The sequence below is a fragment of the Hippoglossus hippoglossus genome, chromosome 16, assembly GCF_009819705.1.
Source record: "Hippoglossus hippoglossus isolate fHipHip1 chromosome 16, fHipHip1.pri, whole genome shotgun sequence".
NCBI classification, from domain to species: Eukaryota; Metazoa; Chordata; class Actinopteri; order Pleuronectiformes; family Pleuronectidae; genus Hippoglossus; species Hippoglossus hippoglossus.
Genome location: NC_047166.1, coordinates 20,649,127 through 20,672,807, shown reverse-complemented (window position 1 = coordinate 20,672,807; position 23,681 = coordinate 20,649,127). Strand labels below are relative to the sequence as shown.

Here is a 23,681-nt window from a genome sequence, read left to right as displayed (position 1 = left end):
TTCTAAAGATCATTAAATGATGGCAACTTTCTGTTTACAACATGTGTGCTTTACCTCAAGGTGAACACTGGGGCAGGCATACATTTGCATGAATTAACATGTTAAAGTAGTGTGGGGACACTGGCTTTTCGTCACAAACAGACAAAGTCGATAAATCAAAACGAGGGCCAGCCGCTCAAGTGATTATTGTGGCTCTCTGGTCACCACAGAGACACGGAATGAGTGTGCAGAAGCCTCACAAAATAGGGTGTAGCTCAGTCGCCCATAATTCTAGAATGAATATGTATAAGTATGAGCTCAGTGGACTCGGCCTAGGGGGGAATAATTTTGTAGACAGAAGGAGAGTGAAATCACCATCGAAGAAGCCCTGCAGTCACGATGAAGAGAATCTGCTTCGGTGCCATCCGTTCTTTAACTTTACTTGTTTACCCATGAAAGAAGTGAAGGTACAGCGATAGTGCTGTATGTGTAGTTTTGATCAACTGTAGCTTCATTAGAGAAAAAACAACAACAAAACCAAACAAATCCAGACAATGGAAAACGGTTTTGGGAGGGCTTGTCCAAGTTTAGGTGCATCATTTAACTTGACTTTTATTGTTCAGAATAGAGGGCATAGAATCAATCTTTTACTTATCACCAGGTTCATCGTATGATCTGCACATAAACTGTATTATTACTTTAAGCTAGGTTTCTCCATTACTCTGTTTTCCTCAGTCTGTTCATTTTTATTGATTCCATGTGACATTTGTTCCAACCTTTTCAATGCTTTTTTTCTTTGCTTTTTATTATTTTTCCATTAGACATTTTTTTTATGAGTTACTGCCTACTCAGCTGATGTCCCAAATGAACCCAAAGCATTTTCACACCTCAATGCCAAATTATTATTTTATAATTGGCCACCACCAAAATATCAGCCCTAACCCCCACTCTTTGACAACAGACACATCATCGCTATGACTAGAAACAACATAATTTGGTCCTTGCCAAAAAGTATGTATTTGTTTGTATAATGTGGGTACTTACAAGTGGACAATTGAGACACATAATAGACATGTAAACACATTCTAATGCCAGGTGTTAACTTACAGCTGTCCACTTGTGATCGTATTGGAGAGAAGGAACAACCTTGATCTGTTTTTCTCCAAGGGGAAATTCTTCCAAGCTCTTCTGGAGCTTTCTGATGCTCTTCTGTGGCATTTGAGAATATGACTTAATTTCCCTTTTAACCAAATCAATCATTTGTTTGCTTTATTTTCTGCAAAGGTGAGAGCAGTACAGACATAATATGCAGATCCTCTCCAGAAATGGAAGTTAGTGCTTGCAAGCCTGGAGCCCTGAAAGTAAAAAAAACTACCTCAGTCAACAATTACCTAATCAGTTGTTGTAATCGTATTAAGAAATTATTTCTGAGTGATGCATTCCGTCAGATAATATTTTGAAAAAAGTAGAAAGCTGTAATCATCTGTTTCCATTTGCTCAATTGAGCTGTTGGCTAAGCAGGGTTTGCAGATGCCCATCAACAGCTCACATGCAAATGTAGGCAACATTGTATTGACAAAAAACATTTATGCGATTTCATAAATGGTTTGTTGCTGTTGTAGCTGGCAGTGGGTAATCGGCAGTCTTTATGCAACACACACAGGCAACTATCGCATGTGCTTTGCCTCAGAAAGTATTCCTTCACATTATTTGCACTTCACTGTGTCCTAGATTTAAATGTAAAATTTGTAATTCTTCCAATAATGACAAAGTGAAAATATTAGAAAGGTTAGCAATGTGAAAAAACCTAACTTCCTAATTTACAAACTAAGCCCAGACCTGTAATTTGTAGAAACCGCACTAGGTCTTGGGTAAGTCTACCAGTTTTGGTCACCTGAGCAGGGAACAGCCTTGTGCTCTCACCTGGTGCTGCTGTTGTTTTGGCTAAAACCAGCTGCAAGAAGGGTCATCATCACCACCATCTGACATCAGATACCCCAACAGAAAGAAACATTTCAGCCAACACATCACAGACGTTAGTGTGACTAGTGTGCAATATTTAAATATGGCCTTTCAAAAACGTTGTAAAAATTGAAGGTTGCCCGTCCGTGGTCTATGGGGTTTTGAGTATTGGCTTTGACACCGAAGATCAGTCAGAGCCACTGCAGTATTTTCTTGGCTCCTTTTTCTCAGAGAGATGCTTGTTTTCTTTGTTTTTTTCATTTTTGCATCTGTGGCGTGTTAGAAGTGTCATCAACCCCCTCACTTGCTCGCTGTGAATCTGGTGGGGGATCCCCTGCTGTGTTCACACATCCACTTCTGCTGGATTTCTACCGACATTATACTAGGAAGTCAGGCGGATAAAGTCCGTAGAAACTGCGGAGCATCTCACTTGGACATTTGCATTCACACATTCACCTCCTCCGGAGAAAATCAGGTGGAACTGCAGAGTCCAGTGCATATCTGAAAGCAGCTATGGACTGTTTACCCAAAGTAGCTCCAATCTAGCCACTTTATCATGAAGGCCTGATTGACAGTGCTGTTGGGATGGTCGTCCAAACTTCCTCCATCCCAGAATTATTAATGCCATTGTGCTCCTGGGAACAATCAAGGCTTTATAAATGATTTCATATCCTTGCCAAGATCTATACAGTGTTGCTTGGTTTTTGTTACAGCATAGACATGTCTATCTTTCTAAACTGTCTAGACAGTTAAATTGGCCACTGGTGGACTCCAGTCAAGTTTGAGGCACATCTGAAGTAAAATGTGAGTAAATAGGATGAACCTGAGCACAACCAGCCACTGCAGAGGCTAAATAGCTAACTCTAACCCTTTTTCTAGCAATGTTTTCATTTTTTCCTTATAGGTTATTGAGACTACAGACAAAAATGATCTATTATATTTAGTTAGAATCAAATCTAAAACTCCCATATCAAAGGTGTCTAAATACTTTCTGAAAATACATCAGTTGCTGATGTGACGCTCCCCGGCTCCTTGCAGCACCAAGCTGAAACCACAGTCTCCCTTCACTCCTTCCAGCTTAAGTGGACACTAATAAAGTTGCTCTTTGATGCATTAATAACCTATTCCTCCCTACTGGGCTGTGGGGCAAGCTTCCAAACAGCACCCCACATATCCTCGCCTGACATGCACTGTTTAATTATTTCTTTCTATGAGTGTTGGAGCGAAACGAGGGAAAGAGGAAAGTGATGACATACTTATAATGAACCCTTGAATAAATAATACTGCTGTCTAAGCTTAAGGCATCCTGAACCGACCTCAGCAGGAGGAAGGTAGAACGCAGAGGAAGCAGAGACGATGAAGATAGAGGAGGTAGAGAACACACCTGGAACTACATTTATTCTCAATGGAGGTATCACTCATTTTTTAGAGCTTAATTAATTTCAGTTAGTGAGGATTATACGCTATCAAATTAAGACACAAAATTGCATGACAGTATTTGTCCATTCGCATTTTGAATGAACATAAATCAATAAAGTTTCCAGACATGAAATGGAAATACACCTTTCATGTTGCACTATCTGCTTCAGTTCCTTTTACTGTTACTGTCTGCAGCTACATCAGAAATGCCCCAAAAAATAAAGAACTACTGTACGGTTTCCAAAAGCACTGATCACTCTGAGCTGCAGTAACTGTGTCCTCTGAACATTGAACTGAACAGTATTGTATTTAAAAATCTATTTGAATTAGAGATATTATCAGGGCCTTACAGCACGGGGGTCAAACAGAAGGAGGCATCCTAACAAGAAGGTATAGTAGGGTGTTATGACAGCGGCTAGTGCCTATGTAAAATTGCAGGTTTTTAGAAATATATATATATATATAAAGAACTATTTTTTACATTTGAAGAAAGGATGCTCATTATCATGTTCAGAGTTAACATTCCTGCATTCTTTAACCATTCTCCATCCATCACATGTACAGATACAATCAGATTTTTACATGGTGGCCGAATGATTACCCTGTTCAGCTGTGTGTGTGTGTGTGTGTGTGTGTGTGTGTGTGTGTGTGTGTGTGTGTGTGTGTGTGTGTGTGTGTGTGTGTGTGTGTGTGTGTGTGTGTGTGTGTGTGTGTGTGTGTGTGTGTGTGTGTGTGTGTGTGTGTTGAAGGGGGTGGTTGGCCATTTCTCTACTTATCAGAGGCAGCACGAGATTGAGGGCCATCATCCACACTCTGTTGCCATAGTGAAGGCAGACGGAGGACAGCTTGAGTGACAGCTGATCCCACAACACACATTTTCTCTTCCATCGTGCTTTTTGGTGCTCGACTCCCGGTGCAGTCACCTCACACACGGAGGCTCAGTGTCATGTACTGTAACAGATCACCTGTCTGTATGTCATGTCAGAAGACTCCACAGTGTGAGAAAAAAGAGTTGCCAGTTAGTAGGACAACTGCACTAAATGGTTGACATTGGCCCAAATCTAGTTGCCGAGGGGAACTGATAACACTGATCACTGCCTGATTTTTTTTATTGTGACCCCAAATCTTGAAATGACCTCATTATTTACAATTGCAAAACATCAGCAGTGAAGCTTTTAATTAAATGAACCAAAAACGAGGTGACAAACATATTTAAATTATTTTGATGCCGTTATATGACAATAAATATAATTATATAATCATATAATTTTCATAGTTAATTGGAAATTGTGAATATATCCCGTATACACTGCTCAAAAAAACTAAGGGAACACTTAATCACACATCAGTTATTGATGAATCGATTATTCAGGTTGAAAATCTTTACTGATTAACACTGATAATTTGTTGAGAACAAAATGACATAACAATGGTCAGTGGAAACCAAAAGCTGGGTTCAAAACCACACTGAAAATCAAGGTAAAAAATTGAACTCACGGGCTGATCCAACTTAAGTTAATTTCATCACGGCAACTCATAATGTGACTCAGTAGTGTCTATGGCCGCCGCGTGCCTGTATGCACTCCCAACAACATCTGGTCATGCACCTGATGAGTCGGCGCATTGTCCTGCACCAGGAGGCATCCAGGGCCCACCGCGTATGGTCTGACAATCGCTCTGAGGATTTCCTCCTGGTACCTAACAGCAGTCAGGGTACCTTTGGCTATGACATTGAAGTCTGTACGATACTCCAAGGATATGCCTCCTTAGACCATCACTGACCCACCGCCAAACTGGTCATGCAGGATGATGTTACAGGCAGCATCACGTTCTTTTTTTGAGCAGTGTAGATGGCCTGTAGTTTTAATCAATCACCTAAACACATGAAATAAGAATAACTCTCCTCTTTCACCTGTAGAATTATTCAGTGTGGATGAATTATTAATGCCTCCGGACAGTAAACATGGATGCAACGTGTTTATGATACAGCTTAGAGTTATGCTGTTGCAGTGTTCAAGTGACATGTCCAAATTGTTATTTATGAATGCAGAAATTCTATTCAATAAACAGTGAAGCTATGAGCAAAAATTCTGATAGGCAATTAGAAATTAGAGTCAATAAGAAAAAGAAAGCAACAGATTCAAAAAAAAATTGCCGTATTTACTATTTTTATACTCTCTTACTTTTTGTCTAATACATATTTATCTTGGGGGGGGGAACACACAAGTTGGATGACATCATACTCTCCTGGAACTGATGATCATTTTACTTTCATTTTCTTTAAGTGCTAGGATCATGAAAGTATTCATTCATTAGTTGTAGCCCTAAAATATATTACACAGGAATACATTTATGACTGTTATAAATGAAATTAAAATATATATTTTTAAGCTTTTCTCTGTTTCATTTGTATTCAAATAGTCATTCTAAATCATCCATAAAATATAGGCAAGATATATTACCCCCCCAATACCCTTACATATTTACAGGATACTTCACATGATATGCATTTATTGAAATCGTGCAGATTTTTTTACGATGAGTTTGATAATGATGAGTTAACCCTTATTCATTCTGTCCTTCCCTCATTTTCCCCCTCAGATCGGGCAGCTGGTGTTCAAGGGGATGAAGAGTCTGAACAGGATCCAGTCCGTTGTCTTTGAGACGGCCTATAACACCAACGAAAACCTTCTGATCTGCGCTCCAACTGGCGCCGGCAAGACCAACATCGCCATGCTGACTGTTCTCCACGAGATCCGCCAGCACCTGCAGCCAGGCGGCGTCATCAAGAAGGACGAATTCAAGGTCTAACAGTGAAACACACATGAAAACACACAGAGCGTTGGCTTGGTTATTACTGCCATGGTGGATGTGATGCGGGTCGATCACATAACATAGGTTTCTCGTAGGAAGACTGACTGAAACATGTCTGTCTGGCTGTCAAAATAAAATCAAAGTCAGAATTTAAAAGATTTTCTGTATGAAGCCAGAGAATGTCTGTGATAACTGCTTAATATTCCAGTGTACTCCACCACAGAGTCTCTCAACATGCCTCATGGAGATTAAGCGTGCTCCTTGCTGAGATTCACACGCCCCATGCAGAGGTTCACATCTGATCCTTGGATGCTGAGACTACAGGCACCGTTTAAACGGGAGCTATCTAACAGTTTTAAGTCAGTGGCAGCTGAATTATTTTTTGCTGTTTTGTAGATTTATGATGCACTATGCTTTATGCATTGTTACGTATTCAAGCATCTGCTAAAAAAGCTAAACATTAAAAAGGAAACTAAATTACTGAGTGAAATGATAAACAATGCACCTTTTAATTGATTTGGCACTGTTTTGACAGCTCTACACCAGATATACATACAAAAAACACCCCTCCCTGCCTGCTACCTACAATGTTCTACCTAAACTAGATGCAGCCAGTTGTTGCCTACAGTAAGGGATGTCCTTAGCTGATTCACAGCATTAGCTCTAGTTATAGCTGTTCAGTACAGTTCGACCTCTCTGCTGTAGCCTATTGAATTTAAACTGTGTGAAGCACCATCAACCGTGGAATATTCTCGTATGGAAACAGTTACTTTAACATTGGGAAAATAGAAATGTGTGGTCAGTGAATGAGGATCAGTTACAGACAGCAGACCGGACAGTTTAAGGAGACTGGGGAACTTGTACCAATTGTAACCGGACTTCAGTACTCATCCCTAGTTTCATTCAGTGACACGACAGCATGAGTCAGCACTGAGTGAATTGAATTAATTTATTTAAGCAACATCACAATCAAGGTCATTCTGTTCTTAAAACCAGCTCTGCTTTGATTCGGTCGTGCTCGTATTCAAGTACAAAAGCATGACCTCGAGCGTGATGTTGCTTTTATACAACAAGCGCCATTTTTAGTTAACAGCATTAAGCGACACAGATTTGTTTGTTTATTTAATCACGTATTTGGCATCACCAATACAAATAGTTCTGCACTGGACTGTTGCCAAGCAACCAGTAATATTCTGCCTATAATTCTACTAAGATATATATTCTGAGAGATGCGACTCTGCTAAGTAGATTCCCTGACTCCTCAAACACAGCGCCCCTCCGATTCTCTCAAATGGGTCTTTATGATTTTTTTTGTCGAAAGTCATGATGAAATTCTTTGCTTCATTCTTGTCACGTTTTAGGGTGATTGAGTCGGGTTTAAGTTCCTGATTCTCCTCTTTGCCCCGGCGTTCAGAGTGCAACCGAATATCGTAGGGTGAAATCGAGGGTCGGTGTGTTGTTTAATTTTTCCCCGCCCTTCTAATCTCTCTTTTAATACCTTTGAAACCATTAATAGACAAAATGAATTCTGAGTCCAGCATTAAAATCCACGAACGTCTAACTGGAGACTCGTTGAAATAACGATTTAAAACAGTTCGACGCCCCAGGTAGCAGCTGATGCTGTAGGGCGCCCCTTAAGTTGGCCAGATGGATCCATAAAACTGCTCATGACTGAATTCAGCTCGGTCTTAATGAAATGAAAGTGTGATATTCACATTTCTGAGACTCGGTCAAGTCTGAAAGCAGTTCATAGACCTTGTTATTTGCCAGACGACGACCAGTCATTATTCAACTCCATTGTGGTTTTTGGAAAAATGGTCATCTTTGTTTTTTTTACGATCTAATTGTTTACCACATTAACATCTAATAGACATTACTGTAATTAACTCCCAGAGGAACAGCAGCATATCAATAATCAAGGATTATTAGAATGTCTGTAAGCAGAGTGATACATGAAATTAACATCTGGAAAGCTGTTGTACGATCTGCTAAGTTGCGTTAACTTCAGTATGATGTTCTCGAGATAAAGAGATGCTGTGTAAACCTGACCGATATGGTTTGCTGCAATATCTAATTCTACAAAGGACAATTGTGTGGAATCTACACCGTATTTTCTAACTTAAATTTTTTTTTTTTTTTATCTGAATATATCTCTGTAATACTTAATATTCCCGATGAAATTATCAATACTTAGCGTTGAAGACAATAACATTCTTGAGTCTTAGAAGTCATTCATTTGGACTCTGGGTGCGGTTTGGTCAAATGTGATGGATAGTGACAAGTGGCAACTATTGCAAAATTACCTTTTTACATTGCTGAGCATTACAAAATAATAAAACTGAAAATAATATTTACTATTCTTCAGCAGATTGTATTGTGTTTTTTAGGAACCCATCCAACATATTTAGAACCTAATGGAGAAATTAGGTTTTAGGGGTTTTAATTCAGAGCCGCTCAGCTGTCAAAATATTTAAAGTGCTTTGCTAATGTGGGTTTAGGCTCATTGTAGGCTAAGTGTGTACTGTGCAGCTGTACTGTGTATGAAAACAAACACAGTACCGCTCATTGTAAAAGGCCACACAAACATGAATGAGAAAGTCTTACGTAGATTGCACAAGACAAGTGTTGTTTCAGCAGTTTTTCATGAATACTTGATTTTGAAAAACAAGAGGAGAAGATTCATTTAAATACAACAACGATAGGAAATACAATCTCCGATAAATGCACAAAAACTCTGTTATTGACAGTTCAGTCTAAAGATATTTGATAATAAACCCAAAGTGTCAAATCCTTATTCGCTCGCATAAATAATTCAGACCTATAAAAGACTGTTTTCTCTCATGAACACACACACACACACACACACACACACACTCGCACAGTGCCAGCCAGTGACATAGTGACTTTTCATACATCACCATTAAACTTTACCCATGGAAGTGTCTGGCGTCATATTTCTCAGTAAATTGTGATTTGTGCCTGTTGCCAGGGAACAAATGATCCTCCCTCGGTTTGCTCATTTATCACTACAGTGTCCTTCCAGTACCAACACCCCCCCACCCCCGCCCCATTCGCAACATCTACCTCACTCTACCGCTCTCTGTTTACCCCATTTATTCCTATGTCCCTCTCTCTCTCCCTCTGTAGATTGTATATGTGGCTCCAATGAAGGCCTTGGCAGCGGAGATGACTAAATACTTCAGTAAGCGATTGGAGCCACTGGGCATCTCTGTTAAAGAACTCACTGGAGACATGCAGCTAACCAAAGGAGAGATCCTTCGAACACAGGTACACACACACGCACACGCACGCATGCACGCACGCACACACGCACACCAAGAGAAAAGTTCAAACAAAGGCAGCCAAAGCTGCTCCTCTTCTACACTTGTACATTCTCTAGCACCCCCAAGTGGAATGTATTGTTAATTAAGTTTAGTAGAAGCTATTTCATCATACGTTCTGCAAAGTGCATTAGTCACAATTCTGCTGATTATGAGTTATAAGAGGAACTTTACTCGATACAGTGTATACTTGAATTGTTAACCACCATGGATTTACAGTTGCTTTCAAATATATCAGAAATAATGAAAGGGTCTGAAGGGTCTGCTGTTCTTTTTCTGGCTTTCATCAGTGAAAGCTTGTTGTTTTCTTTGTGTCCCTATAACTCTATATGCACCTACTCTCACTGTTTTATGTCACTCTATACATTTTCCAGTCGTTTGTCTGCTGCTTTTATGGGACTTCATTGTTGCCTTAGGTCCTTGTTGTTTTTGACTTAAAGAGCAGTTTGAAAATAGGGTGTGTAGTTTATTTTCTGGGCATCATTGGAGCAGTTTAGTTAAAAGTCTGCACTTCTACTTTTCTGTTCACTTGATCGCGCCATGAACCCAGATGACCAAAGCCCAGTGGGGCCCATACAAAGGTCACTAATCACACACTTATATCACTGACAATACAATTTATATATATATATATATATACAATAACAAATACCAAATAATAATGATTTTAAATATATATAAATAGGTGTTGAAAACATATTTCAACTTGTCAACTTATACCCGCTATAAAAATTGTGTTTGTCAGCTGTCCTACTCTCCGTTTCTGCCTCTTCTTCTTCTTACTCTGATTGAAACTAATTGTGTGCAGGATAGTCAACATCAACTGCTCATGCTAGTGGTTATGTTTAAAGTTAATTCTTTAACTTTGTTTTTGAATTTATGCTTAAATTCAACTGTTCTCTTTTTTTTTTTTTTTTTTAATTTAACAACCAGAAAAAAAGTAAATTCAAATGGGGACACACAGGTCCACCAAGCTCAGTCACTTCATGCTGCATCAGTTTGTTTTCTTTATCTTCACTTCGCTGCGTTCATGAAGTCATCTTACCATTTGCAGGTTTTGTTTTTCTAGCTGACCACAGCAGTTCCATATCAGGCTGAGTTGTGCTGCTCTAGTTTATTCTGGGGCAGGACCTATAGAGTGACTCTCTTAATACTGCAATACGGTCCAGATGATAACTATAAACCAGGGGCTGTCTTTTCTAATGATAACTGCTCACTGTCACACAGGGTCAGCTGTCAGATATCTTGGAGAAGGTCTTTCTTGCTGTTTTTGTATCTTCAGTTGATAGTTAATCAGGATATTTCTCCAGTGTTGCACTGTTAGATTACTGAACAAGATAGTGCAGTGCAGGGACTCATCTGTTTTCCCATGAAACCTTTTCCTTTTCTGTTTTTCTTTTTCTGTGTCTCTACACATATTTGCCATATTCGCTATTATTATTGTGTGCTCAGCTTCCTTATCCAAACAAATGGCATGTACCTTAAGGCCAAATTTATATGGGTCCATGTAATATTATGGATATAAGGCAGGTTCATTGATTTGTAATGTAATTACAGAATCAATAATTCAGTTGTCTTTGGGAAAACCTTAAAATACATGTATTCCACTCATTTCCTAAACCGATCTCTCTGTGGCACCCTGCTGTGTAAGTGTTTGAAATATTCAACCAAACCCTGAGAATATTCCAAACCCCATAATATAAATTATAGATGTTTAGTCCTAATGTAGACATGTGCACATTTAGTCACGAGTCATTTATATAAATTACCCGGAAGACCGAGACAAGTTGAATGTGGTTGAGGTTGGGGGTTGAATTGGAGCAAGTATAAGAAACCTGGAGGGTGATGGACATGGATCAGTCTACAAAAACATTAATGAGCTATTATATTGCGTATTGCCAAAGTGAAATAAACCCACATGATTCTGTATATAAGTGTATATAATAAAAGTGATGAGAATAATTTTGTCATTGACAAAATGAGCCATTTATGTTAAACTGTTGAGTTTAATTTGCCTGTCAAGAGTTCTCAGCAGGGTTTTTTTTAAGTATTAGAGAGCCAAGCAGCAGATGTAATTGATTTGTCATCATCATCTCAGCGCGGGAGTTTTTTTTCTGTTTTAGAAAAACAATGGATTTATTTACACTAAGGCCAAAGAAAAGCTGTAGGTTGAGCTCACACTTAGTGAAAGAACAGGGCTCCTCCAGCTGAGAGTGAAGTAGAGGATGGTGGATCCAGCAGGAAAGACTGAACAATGAAACTGAGAAGGTCGGGGAAACGTGCATATCTGTGAAATCCAAAAGAGTTGGATTTCACAGATCGTACAGCTTAAAGTTTATAAGCCTTATGGGGCTTATGACTACAGAAAAGGAAGGGTTGTGTGTGTGTGTGTGTGTGTGTGTGTGTGTGTGTGCGTGCGTGGTGGGTTCCTATGAAATGAGGCCAATTCCAGCTAATGTGAAGGTGTATTAAAGTTGCAGTTCTATCAGGTCATTTGAAATCATTTCACAAAGAGAATGATTAGTCAGATCGACTGCAGCTCTGCAGCAATCCTCTATCTCTCTTTCACTTAACCTTGTTCACTTTTTCTCTCTCATCCCTCCGTTTGACTGGGAGTGGTCGTGTGAAAAGGCTTTCCACGCTGAACAGGCCGGAGTGATGTCACCCACTGTAACCTTGGTTATCTCCTGTGTTTTTTCTTTCATCATGCCCTTTAGTTGGGGTTCAGACACAACTCCTGAAGGATCAAAACTCGAGCAATACTTGCAACATTAACAACCTAGCTATATTTTTACCTGCAGGTTTTGTAGGTTTAGGGCGGGGTATACATCTTCAAACCCCTCTTTCACGCTTGACTGTCTTGGTCTCCGTGACTCCTGTCCACTTGGTGGCAGCACTTTATAAACCATCAATAAACACTAATAAGAAGAAGAAGAAACAGTGAGACATCTCGGCTGTGTCTGAAATCAACCACGCACTCACTACTCCCTACTTGAGATAATCGGGAAAAGAAAGAAACGCTTTCGGACTCTACTCTGCATATTCTCTCTGAGCTGGTAATGACATCATTGTCGTAGTTATGATGTACAACAGCAATAACGTTGACCGGTGGAAAATCCCACAGTATATTTTAAATGTTTATTTTACACTTACACTCGTCCCTCAGCTGCGAGCGCAATGCATGATGGTATATATAGCTTGGTTAGTGACCATTGGTTGTACACTACTTTTCATGATGTATTGTGGGAAACAGTGAGTGCACAAAAACTTCACTAAACATTAGGACACAGCCTACCATAGTCATTATATAAAGATGGATGACATTAAGCCCCCCAAAAGTGAAGCCAAAGCCGTGTGATCGCCCCCTGGTGGCTGGCTCGGGTAACGGTCAGAAAATGGTCATAGGTATAGGTCATGTTATTGGAGGAGGTAGGTCCATGTCCCATTAACATCAAGCTAATATGTCAAAATACACATTAAATACATTTTTCTTCAAAGATGGATTCTGTCATATTAAGTCGTTCTTATCACAGTTCATGTGTCTGATAAGTTTGGTTTTAAGCTTAAGTTGGTTTCAAACGTGTATCAGCTCCATCCCCTGATTGCTACTGCACAGACTCCAACTCCAATTGAGGTCAATGGTGCAAAATACAAATACATTTTTTAGTAAACAGACAGTACAGATAATATAATGTTAATCATGTGGTCATATTATATATCACGACTGTAATAAAAGTTGGATTTCGTTTTGTGACGTCGTCTGCACAGGTTTCTACTTTTTTGTTGTCATAACAACAAATGTCAATTCAGCCAATTCACATGAAATCAAACGGTGATACACACACACACACACGCAGCACAAAGGTTTTCATTACAGTTTGCCTTGACAAGCCCTTAGATGTTCCCATATCACAATCCAGTAAATGCCTTTCTCTTACATCCCCACTACATCTTCCTCCCACCCACCCCATCTTTCCACAACCTCTTCTCTCCATGGCTGCGATAGTTACCATAGAAACAGAAAGGGTTTGGAGGGATGCTGCCATGTGGATGCCAGTGTGTGGGCGAGTGGCATCCTGGGACTTTCCAGGTCCTCATCCTTCTCTGTCCAGAGAGGAAATATCAGTTTGTGACACCCAAGAAAGGAGCTGCCTCACAGTCCGGCTGTTTTCTTCTAAAGGCAGCACAAGACGAGTGCGTCCACATGCACAATTGAAATAGCTGCTGATGTTTGTCAGCCAATTTTGTGTAACGCCAACTCTAAGTGTTATTACAAATCATTACTGAAATATCCGTCTTTATTGGATCCTGGCACTTAATGGAAAGACCAAGGATATTTGTAAAAAACATTTTTCACAGTCAGGCAGACACATAGCAATATGGTTAATTAGTAACTAAGTGCTGAAAGCTAGTGCGATCTGCCATGACCTATTTTGTGCATGGTTGCCCACACCTACAACTGAGGGGAAAGGTAATCACTCCCACTACACTTTAAATTAACATAAAAAATGTCTAACAGGAATTTTCCATTTATGAAAATGTTCAGTGTTACGTTTGTGTTTGGGAAAATGTTTTCAATTTGATAGCAGGTGTGAGAGGTAGATATAAAAAAGCTGCTCTGAAATGACTCATTTGTACTCTTGAAGTACTTCATTTGTGCTCAACATAAACATAAACATGTGTCGGAGGGGTTCCTCCTGAACTCCCCCTCCTGAACTCCCTCTCCTGTGACCGCACCGGAGAGCCGACTGTTCAAACTCCTGTCTGAACGCAGACCTGTCACTGTCAGGAGTGTAACAGTCAAGTCTCCTGAGGTATGTCAATATCAAGTTAGGAGAGCAGTGGGGAGAGCATACATTTGTGAGGGGAACCAGTTCTGGTTGCTGTACATCATTTTCCACATCTTCACGTGCTGCTTCTTGTTAATATCAGATCATCCACTGGCGCAGTTGGTTATGTGATGTTGGAACAGTTGAGGTGAATGTAGGCTCACCAAACTGACAGTAAAACAACATTCAGGTTGTCTGAGAGTAAAGACAGATGGTTTTCTGTATTTGATGATATCCTGTGGACTGACACAAGGTCATTGGCTAAAAAAACATTTTTCCAGTATTTCAAAGCAGCTTCTTCTTGCTGCTGTGATCTCTGTTTCACTGTGTTGCTGTACTGGTTATACTGGATCACACCTCCACTTCTGTAGGCTTCCTGCTTGGCCTGATGAAACCCCCTGATTTTAGCTGCCTGTTGCTGTGGCCTCAAACATTCATTGCCTAAAATTGTTCATGCTAAGTTCAGGTTTTACCAGTGTTTGTCAAACTACAATGCAGTTCAGGTAAGGTAATCGAACCGACCTTTCATCTGCCCACCATGACTTCCTAACAAGGAGGTTACATTTTCATTTTGTTTATCTGTCTGTTAGCAGACTAATGTAAAACTACTGCACGAATTACCATGAAACTTGGTGGAATGCACCAGGAAAGAACTTGAACAGTGTTTTACAATCCATGGCGGTAGCGTGGGTGCACGTTCATGCACACGGACGACACATAAGACTCTGAGTGACAGGTACATAGACTAAAGAGTAAAAGACAAGTCCTTACTTAAGAGAGAGACCTGTATTGATGCCACTTGCAGGTATGTGCACAACTGCAGCTGGAACTGTCAGTGTGGAAGGTAACAACTTTATGGATGATAGTGCGAGAGAGCACGCTGTAAAAAGCACTGCACAGATATACAATACAGCAACCGACTAAAACATCGGAGAAGTTGGAGATTACAAAATATTATGGTTCATTAAGGAACTTTGGCAGGACAAATTAGAAAATGGCGGGCCGCATCAGTCTCGCTAATTAACGGGGGTTGCAAATGATGCTTTTCTTTTCATCTGGAATGCTGGTGTGAGAGAGACATCTAGTGGCAGTGACTATCGTATATATAAACTTTAACTTGACTCTTTTACTTTTCATTTACAAGAACATGCTGAAAAAGTACAAAATGAGCCTGTTAGGGGAGGTGGTTTCTCGTCTCTGCATTCCTGACTCTGGCTCAGAGATGTAAGGTTCAATAATGTTTACCTCAGTGGTCGTCACCGTTTGCATCAATTCAGTCCCATTTTTTGTAGAACTTTTTAAAGCTACAGTATATGAGAGTGTTAGTTAATCAGAAAAGAGTCTCACCAGTGTTAATGAGACTGACACAAATAGGCCTGTTCCTGTCAGAGCTTTAGAGAAGAGTGACAGATGAGATGTAAAATCATATTGAAATGGATTTTGGCAGGTAAATCCACGATATTAAAGCTTCAAATAAAACAACAGAACAGAATGTGGGACCATTTAAAAACTAGCTACCTTCTTGAGTTCATAAAAACGCCCTGCAGTCTTTTAAAAACATATTTGTTTTCTGTTCAGGTTTATGAACCTATTCTGTGATTAACTCGTCACCTTTGAGAAACATTAGCAGAATCAGTGGAAATAGAGGATTGATTTCAGTCCTGCAGCGATTGATTGATGAATTGGCTAAATAACACCACTCAGCCAAACAATGGCTTGTTTTCTCTGCACCTCCTTGTGTGCATTTGTGGGGCAATTAAGAAAGCACTTTGGCCTGTGCTCCATTTGCCAGCGCCTCCATTTAGATTAACCAGTAGCTCCAATTAGGAGCAGGCGCTTCCTTTTCTGTGAGCGCGCCAGTCCCTAATGGCCGGATAGATTGATTTAAATGCAAACTAGAGAGGATGTAATGAACTGCTTTTACAGAAAGAGTTTAATAGGAATTTGCACAGCCCCCGAACAGGTTGCCTAACAGTTCACACACCATTAATTGTGCATTGTAGTATTTTTCTTGAAAAGACAGAATAAACGTGTTGGTCTGAGTGTTAAAACATCTACTGACACTAACTTGAGGTAAACACCATATACTACACACGTAATGTAACCTATCCACACTGTATGTTAATACGGTGTTGATTTAGTTGCTTCCGTTTCCATTTTAATGAGCAGAGCTACGGATAATTGAGTATAGATAGCCCATGAATATGACACAGTATTCCAGGGGGATTGTGTTTTACAGTGTGAGGGATTCATTAAATTCTTCACAGCAATAATCTGTAAAATAATCTCAATATTCTTGGTGAAATCAAAAATAATTTCTATGACTTAATACTCAGAGTTCTGGCAGTAGAGATAAAGAGCAGTGTGACCGAGCTCAATTGGGTAATTTATCACCAATCTTAATGTTGAGGCTTTAATCTTGATCTTTTATTGTTGGATTTACAGACAATGTGAAGACAAAAAGACAATACACGATAAAAATAGAAATGGGTCAAACCTGAGAAGCCGAGATGAAGATGTCCTATTATTTTTAGTGCTTGATTTGGTTTTAAGGATAGAAGCACTTTTTTCAAGCCTGTCTTAAAACAGTGCTCACATTCACGAGTACATAAAAGCATCATTTGCTATTTTAATTGTTTCTTAAAGAAATGTCAGTGAAAGTAACAAGGGACAAATTCCACATTCCTCAAAATTCCTAAATTTAGCTGACGTTAATATAATGCTGAACTAGAAGATGATTACACTACTACTCAACAAATGTGTCAACTGTTACTATTATTATTATTACATTATCTTTGTGTAACTAACCTCTTGTTCCTTTATTTAATCTCTGCCTTTACATATTAAACTGAGACCAAGCTGAGACAACCTTGATGCCAACATAGTATTTTCTAATTTGGAAAAGCTCCTCCGGATCCACAGAGACACTAAACAACTGATCCACATGACTAGTCAACAGATCTATTAAATAGAATTCAGCGGAGTGCTCCATTAATCCATTTTTGTTCTCAGTTTCTAGTTGACTTAATCCTCTGATTGTGTTTCTTTACCATCATTTTGATCCAAATACACAATGTTGAAACATTTGTGGTCAGTGAATGGACATTTAGAGCATAAACCAGATGACTAAAGACAAAAAACACTCAATAATTGAGCTTATGTTTTCGACGTAGCAGACGCAGCAGCACATGTGGGAGTGCTGCTGTTGTGTGCAGATACTTAACAAGCAGCACTGAGGTGCTGTGAGCACCTGCAGACACACTGCTGTGTCAGGTAACTCCGGGCAATGCACTAGCTATTCATTATATTGAGGTTTGCTCAGCTGTAAAGGATGAAACATCAATTCTTTTGTTTTCTGAGCTGATGTGATCAAATGTATTCATCTGCAGTTTTTTTTTATAGAATTAATCAGAAGGTTAAAATGCTGAGAGTGGTCACATACATATTGGTTGATCAATGCTTTCATCATAGTTGTCTTTATAAAAAATCTACTTATTGCACGGTTCATTGCAGATTGTGGATCTAGAGCACGGAGCCAACACACCACTGTCAGGATTTATTTAGTTGTTAGCATAGTCAACACTTGGCAAAGTGTGCGAGGTGCTTTTATATTAAATTACAGAAACTTCACACATCACCACTGACTTACAGTAACAAATGGGCTCAGTGCCTTTTTAGTTACAAAGGTGCTGCTGGAAAATGGTGACAAATGAGGTCATAATATGCACAGAGGAGCTGAAAATTCAGATGTAACCGGCTGCTAGGGATAAATAAATGGAACAAGAAACGCTGTCGCTGTTGTTTTGTTGCTTAATTAACATGATTAGATCACACATTCCTATTTATTTCCTGGTGTCTCTTGGTCTTAAGGCCCCTATACTCTCTATTTAGCTGTTCCTTTATTTCATCACTGTTTTTTTTTTATAGAGGGTTGTATTTATTGGTGGTTAAAAAAACAGGAGCAGGATCATGTTCTCACTGTACTCGTGTACGATTCCAGATGTTGGTGACGACTCCAGAGAAGTGGGATGTTGTGACCAGGAAGAGCGTCGGAGATGCCTCTCTCTCTCAGATTGTGCGACTGCTGATCTTGGATGAGGTTCATCTCCTCCACGAGGATCGAGGTCCGGTACTGGAGTGCCTGGTGGCGAGGACCATCAGACAGGTTAGTCCTGATTGCCTTCCTGTCACACTGTGTCTATTTAACATCGGTCTGTGTATTAAACACAGATCTGCCTCAACATTAAAACTCTCTGTGAGGCTGCATGTTCTCAGGTCTTGTGGATTTACTCTGGGCTGCTCCGGTTTCCTCCTACATTCCAAAATGAAAAAAATGATTTCACTGAAAAGATTCATCTTACAACTCTTTGATTTCACTTAAACTCAACATGAAGTGATTCTGGATATATCTAAAGACCAGGGTATAATTCCTATACAATTCTGTTGTTTTATTTTATGCCTCTGAAAAAATACAATTTAATAACAAATAAGTCACAAAATCTGAATTATCATCCATTAAACACTGATTTATTTTCCACTTTGAACACAGAATTTAAAAAGGGGGCATTGTCTGGCTAGTATAAGATTTTTTTTTATCGTACATTGTGACATATTGATGTTTTGTTATGTGACACTGTATATTCATAAATGTGTGTAATGGTTTGGGAAAACAAACTGAATCCTATTGAAATGTGAATTTCAATTCATGGAGTCAACATTCATACATTCATATTTTTACTCATCATGGTCATAAACAGTGACTTCAGAAAATACCCAATACCCTTTGCTTTCACACAATTTACTGTGCTGTTGATACCATTTTGCTGATCAGTCTGCTATCAGTCACCCATACTAACAAAGTGAATATCTCTCTTTTACAAAAGTATTCAGACTTGATTTTATTACTTTGTAGAAGACCCTTAGGAAGCAATTACAGCTTCCAGTCTTCATGGATAAGTCTCTACAAACTTTGCACCTGCTGGGCTCAGCAATTAATCCTATTCGTCCTGGCACAATTGATGTTCCTAGTTCTTATTGGGCAACTGACATCTTATAGAATGGGTGTAAGAGCTGCCACAGAACAGTCACAGGCCCTGAGCTGAAACACATTAGAAAGAGCAGACTCTTCCTGCAAGTACGTTAATATTGCCAAGGTTATTTTTTTTTTTCTTCATATTTGGCCTTATTGGCTGGTGTAGTAACAGCACACTCTTCCTAAATGTGTCCAAATAACGTATCATAGACAGCATGAGTCCTGCCCCATTCGCACCAAACCGCTGCAAGTGCACTGTCTGTGAAGCTGATTTCCCCTGATGACAAACACCAGGTAAGTGCACAGGAAGCAGTCTGGACACTCAGCTGGGTTAATAGAGTGAAAGGAGCTGTGGTGTCCCATATCCCTTCCTGATGAGCTGCTGTCAGGTGTCTGTCCGTATGGAAATGATCAAATAGAGAAGATGTAAAAAAAAAAAGGCAAAGGGGTGCTACCAGGGGTTTTCTTATAGATCGCATCACCACCACTTACTCAGTCAAGCATTGTGATCTGTGAATTACGTTTTGATCCTGAAAATATCCCTATAAATATAATGCATTATACTGCGACACAGTATGAGATGACTCAGTATATGAAAGCCTGCAGATTTAGTGCTCTCAGCAACAAAGAATGTGGGAAGACTATGTATCGTTTTAAGGACTCAAAGTGTGCATGTACAAAAACCCATAAATGGGCCTTCAGATTCTTCAGTCAGATGCAGTATGTACAATACGCTCACCTTTCATAACACAGCAGTGAAGAGAGCAGTAAGGATGACTTAGAATTCCATTTTACACAAGCCTCTTTTGGATATATATATATATATATATATATATATATATATATATATATATATATATATATATATATATATATATATATATATATATATATACACACACACACACACACACCTTTACCCCTAAACTGCCTTTAGTAGTAACATGTCAGCACTGTAATCAAACTTCATTAAGGTAATAAATAAGGATATATATACGCTCAGACTATTACAAAGTGTTTGATTGTAAAGGCTAAAATGAAAAAAACTGGGATTAACTATCATGAAACAATTTAAAACAACAGAGGGAGAAATGATTAAAGGAAATACGAATAAAGGTAGAGAAGAAAGTAATAGATTGATGTATAATAGATTAATATGTGCAAATGTGTGTAGAAATAGAAGTTTTGTGGCGGGTGATGGACCGGCTCAAGCGCTCGTCGTTATGAGTGAAATTAAAAAGACATGAAAAACAGTGGAATATCAAAGGACTCGGACCAGAGGGAGGAGAGCAGAGTGCAGGAGAGAGGCAGAGCTGTAGGGATGAGCTGCTGCCTGTGCAGCGACGGAGACCTCTTGACGGGGTTAACCGCAAGGTAATTGAAAACGGGTCCGTACATGCGACCGCTGTTTACTCGGTTCACAGCCCATTTATCTGCAGGTTTAGCTGATATTACTGAAGAAGGGCTGACTGTGTGGTTTGTGCACCTCAACACCTATGGAGGTTGCCCTGCAGTGCAGGCATTTGAAGCCATTTGACTGTCTGCAGTCTGTTTGCTGGGAGTCTAAAAGTGCACAAAGACATAGTGAAAGGCCAAAGATAAATACACAAACTTTTATACCCATAAATAACTATTTTTAGCAAATATAGAAAAAACAGGAGCAATTGCAATCCTTGTACATCCCTCTGCAGACTGAAAAACAACAACATTCACTCCTTGGGTGCGTAATATCACATATTTTCTTACTGTCATCACATGTCACGCCCAGATTGGTTGCGTGGCCTGACTTTGACTTCAAATTGCACAGGATGTTCTGTTCTGCGACAAGCAATAAAATATGACAGCAGAAATGGAAAGTCACAACTCCTCAGGAACGGTTCATTTCCTCTAAGAGCGGAAACAAAAACAAGTTTGATCTCCATATGTGCAGGACAAGCGGAAAGTGGAGAACAATCAGGTAGTGTCTCCTCCGCACAGAGCACATCTGATTCACCTCCTGTGAACCACAAACATTCTGTCCGATTACATCAGACATGCACCACTAAAGTATTCAGACCATCGGCTCCGCTGGTCTGCAGCAATTGTTTTCACTTCATGCCATTTAAGGTATGTTCAAGCTGTCTGTTTGTATTGGTAGCTGCAAAAAAAAAAGAAGGAGTAAACAGTCCTCTCAGCTTGGCAGTGACTGCAGGTGGATTTGTGCTTTTCCTTCCACAACCAATGCGTGATCACAGAAAATACACTGCAGAGGTGTGAAGAGGAGCGAAGCATTATGAAGGGTTTAGCTCAATGGATAATGATAAACTAAGTGTATGTATTATGCTGCTTTATTATAATACAGTATTTCTGTTCTTCTACTTCACAAAGTTTTCAGCAGAATCACACTCTGTTTAAGGGCCTGGCTACAAACAAAACCTGATGTAGATTAGAAACTACACTCTGTGGGGAAAATGTTTGAAGCGGTTAAAAGTGGTAAAGAGGAAGTAAAAAAAGAATGAAGTGTGATAGAACGAGCAATGGAGCAAAGGAGAGAATGACATACATCTGAGGGAAGGCAGAAAGGGAAAGGAAGACTATAGGAAAAGGGGTTTAAAATAAGATTAGGATGAAAAAAGGACAACGCAGAAAGTGTAAAATGGAAAGAATAAAATGAGGAACTAGACAAAGTATAGAAAGTAAGATAGGTGGTTAGATTCTCAGGTGTATCTCTATTAGTGGCCCTGTTTTACCAAATCAATCTGTAATTTCCAGGGAACTTCCAGGAAATGTTGATTGATTTAAAAATAAAAGAACATTGCTCTGTGAATAATACAATTATTTTTATATTTTTCTTTGTAAAATTCAAGATAGTTTCACTTCTTCGGAATTGAGTAATTGAGCTCTACTGAAACACTGAGATGTTGAAAGGAGAAAAATCGCTTTGGGTGAAACTGCTCACAACGCCTGCAATGGGATGATAATCCCCATGGTATTCAATAGGCTTTTTATTCGAGACAAATCCTAAAACCAAAACGATGCTTGGTTTCTTGCCGATATGCCCACGCTGTACCATTCTGTGGCTTTTAGCTCCAAGCCCATTACTTCCTACCAAAGACATGATTGTCTAAATTTAGCTCACAAATATACCTTCTACAATATATTGTATACATCTATGTATTGGATCGTGATCGTGCTGGCAGCTGATCGTGGACTACGATTACAACAACATTGCTTAGATATACATCTTCTACCATTACTGGCAATAACTCTTCCTCTACAATTGTCATTGCTGCTCCCTTAATATCTGTCAGACATTTTCACATGTAAATACTTTAAAACATTGACACACCTTTTCATTGTGTTTCTTCTAATCAATGTTGTAAATGTGGTTATTTTGTTGATGTGTTCAGCTACACACACCATATATTAATCATCTATCCGTCCTGGCAGAGGATCCCTCACATGTGGCTCTCTCTGAGGTTTCTACGTTGTTTTTTGTCCCCTGTTAATAGTTTTTTTTTTGGTAGGTTTTCCTCACTCCTGTCGAGGGCTAAGGGCAGAGGAGGTCACACCTTGTTAAGCCCTGAGAGACAAATTGTGATTTGTGAATATGGACTTTACAAAAGAAAATGTATTGACTGACTGATTGATATATACAAAAATGTGGTTCAGTTATTTCTTAAAACATTTTGCCATTGATCATAATAAAGGAACATGTAACGCAGTGCAGTGGCTTTTGGACAGTTGAACTCTATAGCACAGAGGAATAAGGTCTATCACACACACACACAGTTATAGCCCGCACATTGGATCAAAGAGGAAGATAAATATAGAAAACCATAAATATAGAAAACCACTATCTCTTGTACACAGCATTTTTACCACGTTAGCGTCGTCTATAAAAGCAGGGTTGTGCTGTGTCTGTTGTTAGCGGCTACAGTGGATGTTCTGGAATTCACTCTTCTTCCCTCCACTAATTGTATCTGTATATGACTGGCACAGAGGCAGTGTCTGTTTATCTTTGTGCAGGAATATGCTTAGTCCGGCGTCGAGCAGGAGACGCTGCCTGGCAGACCCTCCCCCACCTCCCTCGTGTCTCTGTCTAGTTACTGCCACACCTGAAGGACTGCTATAATTGATTGTGCTGAAGGAATTACAGCGGCCGCTTCTGATGTGCCAGGCGCTTAAGTTCATGTCTTCAGACTCGTTAATATGGAAATCCCTGTAAACTAAATGATATTTGTCCCTGTTTTTTTATGCAAATGGTTCAGAAGTGAGGTTATCGCTTTGATGTTTCGCTTGGATGAGCTTTGTTTTGGACTTCAT

General features: G+C 39.4%; 1 protein-coding gene across 3 annotated transcripts in view; it reads left to right on the top strand.

The window, feature by feature from the left end:
- The window catches only part of ascc3 (activating signal cointegrator 1 complex subunit 3), a 129,936-nt gene that overhangs the window by 47,487 nt on the left and 58,768 nt on the right, over positions 1 to 23,681 (top strand). For all 3 annotated transcript variants that reach the window (XM_034611351.1, XM_034611354.1, XM_034611352.1), the window contains exons 9-11: positions 5,962 to 6,165; positions 9,322 to 9,462; positions 18,345 to 18,509. In XM_034611351.1, the coding sequence (XP_034467242.1) occupies positions 5,962 to 6,165; positions 9,322 to 9,462; positions 18,345 to 18,509 (510 nt within the window). The remainder of the gene's footprint in view (positions 1 to 5,961; positions 6,166 to 9,321; positions 9,463 to 18,344; positions 18,510 to 23,681) is intronic.